At 37.4% G+C, this 13,560-nt stretch overlaps 1 protein-coding gene across 4 annotated transcripts in view; it reads left to right on the top strand.

The window, feature by feature from the left end:
* FNIP2 (folliculin interacting protein 2) overlaps positions 1-11,652 on the top strand; it is a 48,907-nt gene extending 37,255 nt beyond the window's left edge. For all 4 annotated transcript variants that reach the window (XM_061373416.1, XM_061373397.1, XM_061373390.1 and 1 more), the window contains 5 exons: positions 1,233-2,550; positions 3,291-3,447; positions 4,526-4,726; positions 8,646-8,761; positions 9,929-11,652. In XM_061373416.1, the coding sequence (XP_061229400.1) occupies positions 1,233-2,550; positions 3,291-3,447; positions 4,526-4,726; positions 8,646-8,761; positions 9,929-10,007 (1,871 nt within the window). In that variant the 3' untranslated portion in view covers positions 10,008-11,652. The remainder of the gene's footprint in view (positions 1-1,232; positions 2,551-3,290; positions 3,448-4,525; positions 4,727-8,645; positions 8,762-9,928) is intronic.
* The last annotated feature ends 1,908 nt before the right edge of the window (positions 11,653-13,560 follow it).

Here is a 13,560-nt window from a genome sequence, read left to right as displayed (position 1 = left end):
AGGTCTGGCACAAAATCCTGGTGGCAAACTTGGTCCAAAACATCTGAGCAGCCCTGAGCAAGGACTTGCCACCTAAACAAATAGGGTAGATTAGCAGGTAGCTGGTAAAGCCATGCTTCAGAGAAGCCTGATTTCAAGGTTAACACTTATGATGGGTAAAGAAAATTGAGCTGGTGGCTGTCTCCTGTCTGCTGGTGATATCAGCCATAGTTTGGATAGGCAAAAGACAATTAGGTGAGTGTTCACTAATGGTTGTCAGATGAAGACAGCTGGGTTAACTGAACCTGGTAATAGACATTTCTTGAGTTAACCTATCTTTGTCTGATAAGAGAACTTACCTTATTTACTATCTGTGCTTACCTCTCCCAGAACTTAAGGGCAGAAACCCTTCAACTGATAGAGGATTATAGGCAGCTAAAGATAGTTGTCACTATCCCAAACAAATATGTTGAAAGCAGGATATGCATGACCTTAGTTCTGTTTAAAAAAACAAAACCCCAACAGTTCTCCAGGATAAGTGAACTAGCAAATAGGCAGTTCCTGGGGGGAACTGAGATGGGGAACACACTTCTGTTGTAGTTTCTACCTCTCATTTTACAGTTATATTTTTAGTGAATACATTTTCTAGTTCTCTGCCATCCCAGGCCAAAGATAGATGCTCATGTTAGTGAGGTTGACTGCGAGTACATAGAAGTCTGTGTGCCTAGCCCAGCAGGTAGTTACATGCCTCTTTTTTCAGAACATTACTAAGCTAATATTGAATCCTTTATTGCTTTTCTTATATTGGTCCTGAAAAAAATAATTTAGATTTTATCTGTATGAAAATTCCTGTGTTTAACAGAAAAAGTTACTGAAATAAAACAACTTTAATGTGAAAGAAAATATGTAATAAAATAGAAAACAGCATAGCTGGATTTATATTCCTTTTCACCCCCTGTTGTGTCAATTTCCAAGTGATTATACCTTGTAACCATCACGTAAATAAAATCCTTTAGTGGCTTTGAACAGAAAGAAACCGAATAATAGCAGCTACTCACAAAACCACCAAAACCCTTCTGAACAAAAAACTTATTAGACGTGCTTTTGTTAATCTTTGTTTTAAACTTTTATGAACTTGCTGTGAAAGAAACGAACTGTCTGATTTGTGTCCATAGTAAATGCTGTTTCAAAATATGTTGAATTTAGGCCTATATCACAACCAGACATAAACATGTGATTGTTTTCCTGTATAGGTGATCTCTATGGTGCCATAGGCTCCCCGGTGAGATTGACTCGAACTGTTATTGTTGGAAAACGCAAGGAGTTGGTGCAGCGCTTGCTCTATGTTCTAACTTACTTCATTCGGTGCTCTGAGCTGCAGGAAAATCAGCTGACATGGAGTCAGAAGGCTGGGATAGAAGAGCAAGTGCTAAATGGAAGCAAGATCACAACTGCCCTAGAAAGGGGAGAGGTAGAGGAGTCTGATTATGTTGTTGTCACTGTTAAAAATGAACCTGCTCTTGTGCCTCCAATCCTACCTCCAAAGAATGATGAAAGTAAGAACAATAGTGTTGCAGAGTGGGCACATGACCCAGAAAGCACTCATGCTGTCCCAGCCTCTTCAAAAGAGAAGAAAGAAGCGATAGGAAAAGCCAGTCAGAACTCCGAAGCATCTGTTGACTGTCTAACTAGCAATTTTCATAAGGGAACGGCTGACAGTAGGAAAAGAATTGTCACCGATGCAGGGGTTGTATCCTACCACTTTGAAGAGCCATCTAAATTGGAGGATTTAACAGAGATAAAGATGAACAGGAATCAGAATGAGAGAAAAGTGGAAAACCAGTTGTCTGGTAGGTCATCTGCCTTACCTTGTCCTGAAGGGTCTGGCCACAGGAGTTCACACTTGGAAAAGGTCACTTTTCAGATTGGAAGTTCAGCATCACCAGAGTCAGACTTAGAAACTCATAGAAGAGAAATGGAAGAAAATCTGAGATCATTGAGAAAAAATCCAGAGGTGATACATTGTTCCTCAAGTTTCACAAATCTGCCTGTGAATGCTTCCCAGAATCAAACAGAAAGTTGCGAAGCTGCCTTTATACCCTTCAGTAAACGTGATGTTTGTTATGCACAAATCTCACCTTGTATGAGGAAGGAGAATATACTTCACCAACATACAGAAAGTAAAGAAGCTGAAATGAATTTAGTGAACACGATATCTAGTGAACCGCTTTTGCCCACGGATAATTTAGAAACTGTAAAATTGCCAAGCCTGAAAGAAACTAGAACTTTATGCTCTGGCAATCTGGAGAACTATTCCCCTAGCTGTGTAGAAGTAGGTTCTGCTGTCAAACAGGATTCCCCTAAAGTAGGTGCTAAAGATGTCCCCTATGGGGATGCTGGAAGGAAAAGCTCCTTCAGAGCTGAAGGGGACATTCCAAGGAATGAGAGTTCAGACAGTGCTCTTGGAGCCAGTGATGAGGAAGGTGATTGTTGTATCTCTGATGAAGTACATCATGATAATGTCAGCAAAAGACTTGAAGAGTTTGCAGAAGTGGAACTGCCTTTACCAAGGTAAAGTAGTTTAATTTAGAACTAAATGGAGTAAAAAACTGTTGCTACTTCAGAGGTGTTCAGGATTTAAAGTCCGAAATCCTCTGGGATCTTGAGTAAGTTCCTTGCAAACAAATCGATAACAGACACTGATGTGGGTAGGATTCTTGTAACCAGACTTGGGAAAAAGAAAACTAAGACGGAGCAGGGTTAAGTAGTGAAATTTGTGACAAAGATGCCCTTCATATGTCTAATAAAAAAGATTGATTACTTTTTCATATAAGCGTCCTGAAACATTTAATGTAGACAGAACATCTGAGGACAAGCAAATTTGACAAATCAAAGACATTTGAAATAAATAAGGGCATCTTGTTTGAAAACTTTTGAGCTTTACAGGTGCAAATGGAACTTGCTGATACTTAAGGTAGGTAACTAGAAAGTTTGCTGCTTGGGCTGAGTTGGAGAAAACTCAAATTTAGCAATCTGTTAGGTACAGAACATGGAGCTCATATATATCACAAGCTCTAATACATTTAGATTTGCCTTTTTATAAATTCAAAGGAATTGATACCTTGTTAAAGTTCAGCTTTTAAAATCTTTCTTTCAAAGAGCACCAGTAATTGGTTTTGTGTATTTTGAGTACAGTGTTGATTGATACTTACAATAGAAGCAGGGGTGATAAACCAAACTTCTCATTCATTTAAAATCTGAATCAGTTTGTCAAGCAAGAATCTTACATGCTTTGTATTTCTGTATTTCAGGTCAAATACAATCAGCAGTCAATGTGTGAAAAATTTTGGAAGATCACTTCTAGGTGGTTACTGTCATACATATATACCTGATCTAGTGCTGCATGGAATAAATAATGATGAAAAACTCAAGCAGTGTCTATTAGCAGACCTACTTCATGCAATGCATGTGAGTTAATGTACTGAGTTATAGCAGTAGTTGTGATATTACTAAGATTTACAGAAGCAGGTCCTTTGAATAGGCTTCTTTCTACTTATCATTTGTAACAGCCACGCCTGTCTTCCTTCTTGGAAGAGGTAAGCCCTTAATGCATTATATGCAAAGCCTGTTCACACAAGAATCACATGTGCTTTCCTTTATACTGTCTTAAGGTTTCTCTTCAGAGATAAGCGCAAGGAAAATTGTTTGCAACTTCAAGTTATAAACAAGGAAAAAACCTCAGACTGTTTCTCAGTCACAATAGCTGACAATTATCTATATATCATAAAATTATGTGCAAGTTGAAACAGCTTATTTTGCCATTAGTGGCATGTGTTGCAAGGGAGATGAAGTCTTGTGGAGGCCTATATTATACTAAACTGTAGCAGAAATGACTGACTACAGAAAAGTAATTGTCTGTAGGTAGTAACTTTGCCATGTTCTTGCTCTACTTCAGGTACTCCTAAATTACATAATTAATAACTAACCTTTCACTAAAGTAACTGTGTGATCTTGATGTGCAATTTTAAATGTTTATTGTCAACAGCTGCTCTGCAGCAATTAATCATCCTGCTGGAGTAAGTTCATGTGCTACCTGGAACAGTGATGCACGTGTATGTAACTTCTTTAAACAATATCAGATTGGTCTGATTGTACAGAGTGAAGTCCTTCATATAGCTCTGAAACATTAAATATGCTTTCACCAGCACTGGATCAGTAAAATTATTATTCTTTCCATTTTGGAAGGAACTTGTCTTCTCAGGAAGGGTGGAATATTTGAAAAAAAGTTTTGGAGTAGTAACTTTGAAGCACTATTTAAATGCCTTGATCAAATTGTCAGTTAAGACTTAACTGACCCAATGTTGAGAGATGTAAACTCTGTCACTGAAGTTGGTATTCCTTGTCGTTTTTGAGATGCCTTTGGTTTCCTGTTGGTTCGCTTTCCTTATTCCCTGCCTCAGTGTGACTAAAAGTGGAACCTCAAAACTGAGTTGAGGAAATGTATGTGAAAGTGTCACATAATGCTTGTATTCTTTATCTGTTGCAGCATCCAGTGCTAGATGAGCCCATCGCAGAAGCTGTCTGCATTATTGCAGACACAGATAAATGGAACGTACAAGTAGCTACAAGCCAGAGAAAGATGATGGACAATATGAAGTTAGGCAAGGATGTTTTGGTTTCAAGTCAAGTATCCAGTTTACTGCAGTCTATTTTACAGCTTTACAAGCTCAACGTCCCAGCTGACTTTGTAAGTATTTCTTTACTGGAGACTGTAGGTAATGCAAATTGCTTAGCTTAAGTAGGAAGAGCAGAGTTTTGTAAACTGTGTTGCTGTACCAATGAACTAATGCCTGAAGTGATACAGAGTTGACACAATGTATTTGAGAGAATGAATGGTACAGTCCAGTAACAGATACTGTTTTATCTGTAATTTACATGTAATAGGTCAGATTAAAGTTAACTACTCAAATGCATATGATAAAACTAAAGTTGCTCAGGCAGTTTTAGCATGGTTCTTGTGTGTTTATGATTAGGGCTCTTAAATTTGGCTTTTATTTTTTTGTTTGTATTATTTCCACGCTTCTATTTATGTTGTTGAAACTTCTATCTACCTAAGCCTGTTTCTAGCATACAACTTTCTGTTCTTGGGCTTTTGATCGAACCCCACACAGGGTATGCCTCTTAGCTCTCCTTCCCAAATAATTGTACCTCTATATTTACTTGATCCTTCTGTTTTATGCATGTTTTAGCCAACTCTGTCAGCAAGTACTGTCTCGGATAACCTTGCCAGTGTCTCCATAGAATTGCTGGGAGGAGACTGAAACCTCAAAGCACCTGGAGGTGGATGGGTTGCAGCAGGGGATTGTCATATTGCATTATCCCTGTCCCAGAACATCCTTTCCTGTCCTCTGTAGTAGTGGAGTTCATCAGAGCAAATCAGTAATGCTGGCTTTGCTGATTACAACAAAACTTACCCACAAGTCTCACAGTGGTAATTACAGTGCAGTTTAATCCCATCATTGTAGGTGAGGGGAGGTGGGCTGGATTTTTCAGTAGTCACCCCTTTTTCAATTAACTGAATTGGTTTGTCCTTCAGCAGGTAGTCTTGAGAATAGTTGTAGGAGCCTGTGTAATGGCTTGGGCTAGCAGATGGAAGAGGAAGATAGAGCTAAACACTAACAGCTGTAAATAGTATTAGTCGCATTGTTTTGAATAAAATTAGTGGTGTTGATTATGCTAAGTTCTTGAAGACAAATGCTAGGCAAGATGTGGGTATGTTGTCATTGTTGTCTCTGGATTCTTCTGGGCATTGAAAAATACACAACTTTGGTTAAAATTATATCTTAACACTTGCACAATAGCACCTTAAATTCTGGCATTTCTAATCTGAATAGTTGATTCTGCAACTGAATTGTTCTTTCCTATGTTGCCCTCGCATTTGTGTATGCAACTTCTGTATGCATTGTATGATGTGAGAGGGGTTTGGAGGTAGAATATTTTTCAGAGATTTTTTTATTTCTATTTTTCTTGGAAAAAGGCACAATGAAGTGATAGTGCTAGAAGTTTGGAAACTTGCTATAATCCACATTAGAGACACTTTGATCCTTATGTTAGTGGATTTTGCAGCTCTTTACTAAAACCAAACCATCAGTGCATGGGAGCTGTGTTCCACTAAACTCTAGGGGGAGAAGTGTGACTCTTTTGTAGTGATTCTGTTGATTTAGGTTTTGACAAAAGCATATTGATCAGAGATGAACATAATGCAGTATGTTTGAAGTTTCCTTTAAGAGTGCACTTTTTTTACATGCAGGTACTGCTCAGATGAGTAAGTTTTTGAGTTTTGTGATACAACAAAAAACAAAGCCCAACTTTTGAAACTAGATGAAAGGCAAGTGGTGATACCTTTGTTGTGGCACTTCAGACTGGTAACCGTACTGCAGAGCTTTGCAGCATGCCAGCAAGGGAAGTGATGATCGTAGCTGCTGCATGTCAGCAATATGTCAAGTTTTACCTGCACCTTTGAACTCGTTTTAGCTACTTCCCTAGAAGTCACTTGACATTTTGTTTTGTTTTGTTTTTTCCATGTAGTCAATGAGGAAAGCTGCAGAGAAAGCTAACAGTACAAAAAAAAAAATTAACTTTTGGCCATTTTGAACAAAATGGATTCATGTACCCAGCTTATGGGGAGGAATGTCTTGATTCTTTGCAACAGGAGGAGCAGATAATCTTGCATATAAAGAATCTCCCTTAGAATAATGTGGGATTCTTCCTTATTTACTCCCTCACGCCTTAAAAAAATATAAAAATCCATAATCCTTTGCCATAAGTACTGAAATTGAAATATGTTGAACTGCCACTTTGTGAATCAGCTGCATGCTCCCCTCAGCCACTGAGGAAGTGCTTGTGGGCTTTCTGTGTTAAGGTTGCCTGTAATGGAAAAGAGTATTTCCCTTTCAGTAGAATCAGAACTGTAACAAGTATACTGACTTGACTGAAAACTCACTTGAAGCAAACAGATAAACTACTCTCAAAAAGCTTTCCTCCACTGGTGTCATTGATCTTGTTCTACTACTACGTAGCATGTTTTTAAAATGCCTTTTTATCTTCCACGGTTAAGACGTGCTATAAACTCAGAGAATCATTAAAAATCTTCATCTTACTCCAGACCAGAGAGTACATGGTAGACTACCTACAAGTATGAATCTTTTCTTTGCTTACTTTTTTTTAATTACTAAAACTGGTTTCACAGGGTCTCATTCCTAATACTTACGGCTTTCATTCAACTTGAAAATTACGTTGAACAATGGCCTGAAGCTGTTTGCTGCTACTGTTTCTAATTGCTGTCTATGCCTGCCAGATGATTATATATCAGATAATACAAGGTTCTGCATGCACTTCCTGCTTTCATCACCTGGAGTTTGGAGAGCTGAACTAATTTAACTTTTTTGAAGTGGTCATCATGGTGGAAATAAGGAATATATCAATTTGAATATACCTTTGTCCTAGAACAAAATACCTGATAAGGCATCCTACTACTCATCTTGTGAAGACATCATACCTACTGTCCTTGTCTTATGAAAATAAACCTTCTCTCTCTTTGAAGCTAAGGTTCATCTGCTGTCCTGCGGTTGGTGTATGAGAAATTACCATGCATCGCATGACTGTATTTAAAGATAATACATGTTTCTAGCATGCTACTGCTGAAAGAAAAGGGGAGTGATTAAATTGTTTTTTTTCAGTTTGAACTATTACCTTTTGGCAGGCAGCGTCGAATGTTTAAGCAATTTTAAACTAGAAGTACCTAGAACTGATTAAAACAAATGGCTAAAGAGGATTCGTAACCTAGCTTCTATTGTAAAGTAGTGAGCAAAAGAGCTATGAAATTATGACATATAAGATAATAGTGTCTTCTAGTTCTTGAGTCTTAATTTCTTGAATGCAGATCCCTAGAGGTAGAGTGGCAATTTTGGGAACTGTTGTCTAAGCTCAGTCTTTCACAAAATATTATACTGACAACAAACATTAAGTATTGATCCAAGTGTTCTGGTTTGATTCTTAGTAGAATCATAGAATCATAGAACAGTTAGGGTTGGAAAGGACCTTAAGATCATCAAGTTCCAACCCCCTGCCATAGGTAGGAACACCTCACACTAAACCATGTCACCCAAGGCTCTGTCCAACCTGCCCTTGAACACTGCCAGGGATGGAGCATTCACAACGTCCCTGGGCAGCCCATTCCAGTGCCTCACCACTCTTACAGTAAAGAACTTCCTCCTTATATCCAATCTAAACTTCCCCTGTTTAAGTTTGAACCCGTTACCCCTTGTAAGATGTCTTGAGTGTCTTTGAACCTGGTTAAAACTATTTAAGTCAGCAGAAATGCTGTGGCTGACTTGGGTGAAAAATGGATGTGCTGTTTATGGTGCCTGAGAAAGCTGGAATGCCCCAGTTTTATGAGGGGATTCCCCTTTGAGGGGTAATGATAACTTCTTAATGGTGCCAGCACACCTGTAACAAAATCAATTGCCTCTTCGAGATTTTTAAGTGGAGATTTAGTTTGAGAGATGTTATAGCTAAGATAAAAGACTAAATTATGTGCTTACATTCCTGTAAAGTTTGCATGCGATTCTTAAAGCCATTCTGAGGGTTGTGGTCTGTGTTTACAGTGCATAATGCATCTTGAGGATAGACTACAAGAGATGTATCTCAAAAGCAAAATGCTTTCAGAATATCTGCGAGGACATACAAGAGTGCATGTAAAAGAACTAGGAATGGTATTGGGGTGAGTATTATAGGTATTGATTAATGGCAAAACTTGGGGCTGTTATTTTCCTTTCCAGTTTCTGAATGTTGGTATATTTTTCCCATGAGGACTTGCTTCTTCATATTTAGCACTTTATTGTGTATCTAATAAAACCATCTGGAAATCAGTAGGAAATAGTTCTACAGCAAGAACCAGTTACTTGTCATTCTTAAGTCTTCAGAATGAAGAAAGTTTGGATTTTGGTCATTAGGATGTTATCCATGCATTCATACATACTCTTTCTGTCTCAGTCTCCTTAGTGAAAGCTTCATCCCAACAAATACTTGAAAATTTTTGTTTAGGTGGTGCAGTTGTATCTTGAGCAAAGAAGGCTTCTCAAAAAGCAAGTGTAAGAAAAACAGATGTCCTCTTTGGCAGCTGTCTTCTAACAATAGTACTTGATTGGCATACAATCTTTAAGGATGCACCTGCTGACAGCAGAAGACGGGGAAGGGGAAGAAGTTGAATACACATTCCCAAAAAGATGGGTTTTAGCACTGTAGGCGAAACCTAATTTATCTTTATCCAGACTATTCAAGATTTCATATTGGGAAATGTAGTTGTAAGTTGTGAAACTCAGAAACAAGCACTATAAATACATAGATATGTCCTGGCCCTTGAGCAGCTTTACATTTGGAAATGGTTGGAAACTGAACATTGTGTTTGAGAGACATTCCTGGTACTGTTATTGCATAATAATGAATTAATTCCAGCTTTTGGTCATCTTTTGATAAGAGTGCTACTGTATGGTGAACTGAGTTAAAACATGAAATGCAGCATCTTTCATAAGCTAATGTTTAGTGCTTTCTTAAACTGGGCTTATTGGTGCCTACTGACTGGTAAAACTAAAACTGAGACTTATAGTTTGGCAAATAAATAAAAATATTTAAACCCCCCAAAAGATTATATACTACTAAATGCAATACTGCTGTCTGTTGATTTATAGGGCAGCATACTTCTTGGTTTTAAACATTATTACCTACCTTTACTGATAGGTAAGTAATGGAAATAAAAATAATGTAACAGTTAACTCAGTGTAACAAGACACTTCCAGTTTCTTTAAAGTGGATGAAAAAGTATCTTCTTATGTTTCTCTTGTGAAGGTGATTGTATATTTTAAAGTCTGTCTCTCTTTTTAATTTCTAGGATTGAATCCAATGACTTGCCTTTGTTGGCTGCTATAGCAAGTACTCATTCCCCGTATGTTGCCCAAATACTCTTATAAATTAAAATCTCAGGATAGTCATTCCCTTAAAGTGAAACAACATGGGAATGTTGAATGAAGAACAGAGGTGCCGGACGCTGGTAAAGGGGAACACTGAGGAAAGCAGGTGATGCCTATACCTTCTACACCTTCTGATTCTGATTTCAGCTGGATGTTTTATTGGAGGACTTCAGTTTACATGACATAAAAGGCATTCAGGTTTTTCTTACAATCTCACTTCTGACTTAAAGCAAGAAAGTGACTGCATCCTTGCATTTTATTTTTATTCAAAGGACAAAAGTTAACACTATGTGGCAGACCAGGAGCTGCCATCCAAAACGCTGCTCAAAACCATGAAGTAACAGTTAAAAGAACAAGTGGGTTAAAATGAATTTTGTAATACTGTGCTTGTGAATGTTGTGTGGTGTATGTTTCTTTGCTGGGGAGGAGGATGAGCTGTAAAATATGTATATAGCATTCCTATACACAAGTGTATTAGATGGGACATTTTTTTCTAGCAGAACATACACATGATTTTGTATAGTAGACATGATGGGCTCAGAACAAGGAACCTGGATTCAGCAGCCAAATGCAGTGTGGGAATGAAGGTGTTAATGAGATCATGTGACTTTTCCCTTGAAGGAGAAGAGGTTAAGAAAGCTGTGGCTGCTTCTGTTTTAATGAGGAGACATTCAGATGAGCCCATGGCTAAAAATTGAATGGAATGGACTTCTGAGATAGTGGTTTTGTTGGAAAGCCTTATGGAATTTCTGCTACAAGTTTACATTTGTTGCTGATGCAACTTCAATAACTCTCTGAGTTTCTATATGATTGTAGCCCTGGGAACTAAACCTGTGTCTTAGTGTTATCGAGTATCACTATTTCCAAGGAGTATGAATTTGACAAACATGCTTGTCGAATACCAGTGCTATTAGTGCATGTTTGTGCGCATGCACTACACCAAGCAGTGGGCACAAACCGAAGACAATCTTACTGGGGAAATAGAAGACAACAATCAACCCCTCACCAAACCTTTAGTCACAAGTATTTTTTCCAGCTACTAGTTGTCTCTAAGTAGGAATAGAAGGAGCATTGTTTGAAGTAAAATTAAATATAGGGGGCAACCCCCCCAGTATTTGATATTACTATGAATGTTTGCAATTACCCTCTTTGATTCTGCAAAAATGTTGAACTGTCATCTGGGTGCCTTTCCTTAAGAGGTTAACTACTCTGAGACCAGAAACTACTTCTCCACTAGTTGATACTGGCCTTCTATGTTTCTAGAAAGCAAAATAAACTTTTATATTTCACAGTTTTCATCTGATTGATAACATGAATGTAAAAAATTGACTTTTTTTTGTGTAAAGTACTGTTAAGCTGGATATGAAGCTATGGACCAGACTGAGGAGAGAGAACAAAGGATCAGAACAAACATTATTGAAGAAATGGATGACTCAATGTTGGACTGTTCTGTTGTGAGACAGCATGAATAAGCTGTCTGAAATGGTGAGCTTTCAATCAAATTGCTAGCAACACAATTGCTTGGGATTAGTGAATTCTAATACGAAACTCCTGGTCACTCTTTGTGAGTTCTCCTCATTGGTGATTACAGATTTTTAACACTGAAGGGACACACTTTTAATAAAAGTGTTTTTATTTACCTGGATGTTTGGACTTTTCTACAGTAAACTTTCAGTGATTTGGAATAATGAAATGTGCATATTGTGAGCTGTTTAAATGTGATAGGGGTCTTGATTAACCTTGTGTTGCTTTTTGAGGGAAATAGGTAGACTGACCTACTGTGAAGAGAGGTTGTTTCCAAGTGGAGGATTACTTAATATTCTGATACAATGCTTCTAAAGCTGTTCCTTGTATACTGGGTTTCTAATCTGACATTCCAGATGTTTCTTTTATCACATTTTCATATTTGTCCCTAGTATTCTGCCTAAAAAGGCTAAAATCTCTCTATGGTTCATGTTTTCTTGTACTACTTACAGTTAAGAGAGCTTTTCCTATCTTTTGTTTGTGACTCCTATCTGCTGGAAAGTAAACTTACCTCTGCATACAGCTGTCAGCAGATACCACTCTATTCCTTAAAGTTAAGACAAAGAGCCATAGAGCAAGTCACATATTCCTAAACTACCCGTGTGATGGAAAATGTGTGTGCACACATGTAAGGCTACAAAACTGCTTCCCTGAATGTATATAGAAATCCTCATGTACTTTCTCTATTCCATGACACTCTTAAATAGTAGCCAAGTTCATTAAAAGTCAATTCCTGTTCTTTTAAGTATTGGGTTTTTATCTGAACAGACTCTGTTCAAAGAAATATGTGCTTTTGTTATCACAGTGAGCTAAGGAAGTCAAAGATCAGCCAACATTCAGTGATTGCAAGACTAATGCCATGATCAGTAACACCTGATTTTACTGTATCAACTATTAAAAAAAAATTAAATCTGACTTTGGGCAAGACTTCAAATTAGCCGGGTGGTGGCATGTGAGCTGATGGTCAGAAGCACTTGGATTGTCTTCAGCCCAAGCTAAAACTTTTATAGTTCTTGCTGCTTTCTCTAACATTTTGCTGCTCTTCAGAATTTACATGATGAACTATCTTTTTTCTCATAGTTTTAGTTTGGGAGGAAGAAAATCCAAGAAAAAGCTGTTTATTACCTTTAAAAGGCTCTGGACTACAGAAACTTAAATACATATTTTCCCCTCCACCAAATGTACTACCTCAGTTGACAGGATTCCACCTTCTAGGGCTTCTTTTGACTTTTAAGTCTTTAACTTGGGTTTGGTAGCATTTTGCTGTTTATGTAAATTAGTGTGGCATGACAGGACAGTAAGTATTTACAGATGTGTTGTTAGACATCTTTAGGGCATGTTTCTGTTTTTATTTTAATAGGATGAAAAATTATATGAATGTACAGATGTGTTTAAAATTGATAATGTAGCTTAATTTTCAAATATTCCAAAGTTGGTTTTATCAGTATTATGTAGTTTTTTGTAAGCTTAAATACATACTTTCTTGGTTAAGTGGGAATGCACAGTCTTTCCGAAATCCCACGTAAGTCCAGTTTACACAGTGCAATTTAAAGAATGTATGCTTGTTTTCCAGGCAAGACTAAACCTTCATACACAGAGGCAAGGAATAACTGCAAAACCATAGTATTTAATCTAAATGATTTTTTTAACCCCAAATGATACCAAGATCTAAACATCTTAATTATCTAGGTACTCTTGGAACTAATTCATACAACTTTCATCTGCCCAAAAGAAACATACAGACACTGGTTCTGTAATTAACATGTCTTATGGCATCCTCCAGAGTTATAGATGATCTTTGTTGTTCCCTACTTTTACTGTTAAAGTCAAAAACCCTTTTCAGACACACCAAATTCTTGTATATAAAGTTTATATAAAATGATTATTTACCCCTCAAAGGTGCAAATCGAAACTGAGTCTGAACTGCTGAATATACTCTAGACTGGGGGTGTTTTTCAGGTCAAGTGGGCTAATTTGACATACATAGCAGGTTTTCCATAGTAAAAAAAAAAAAAAAGTGTTGTTATTG

This window comes from Neopsephotus bourkii, unplaced genomic scaffold (genome assembly GCF_033783945.1).
Source record: "Neopsephotus bourkii isolate Nb327-2 ecotype Australia unplaced genomic scaffold, CSIRO-AGI_Nbou_v1 NB_168, whole genome shotgun sequence".
Lineage (NCBI taxonomy): Eukaryota > Metazoa > Chordata > Aves > Psittaciformes > Psittacidae > Neopsephotus > Neopsephotus bourkii.
Note: the sequence above shows the minus strand (reverse complement) of the source record. Positions and strands in the feature narration are given on the sequence as shown.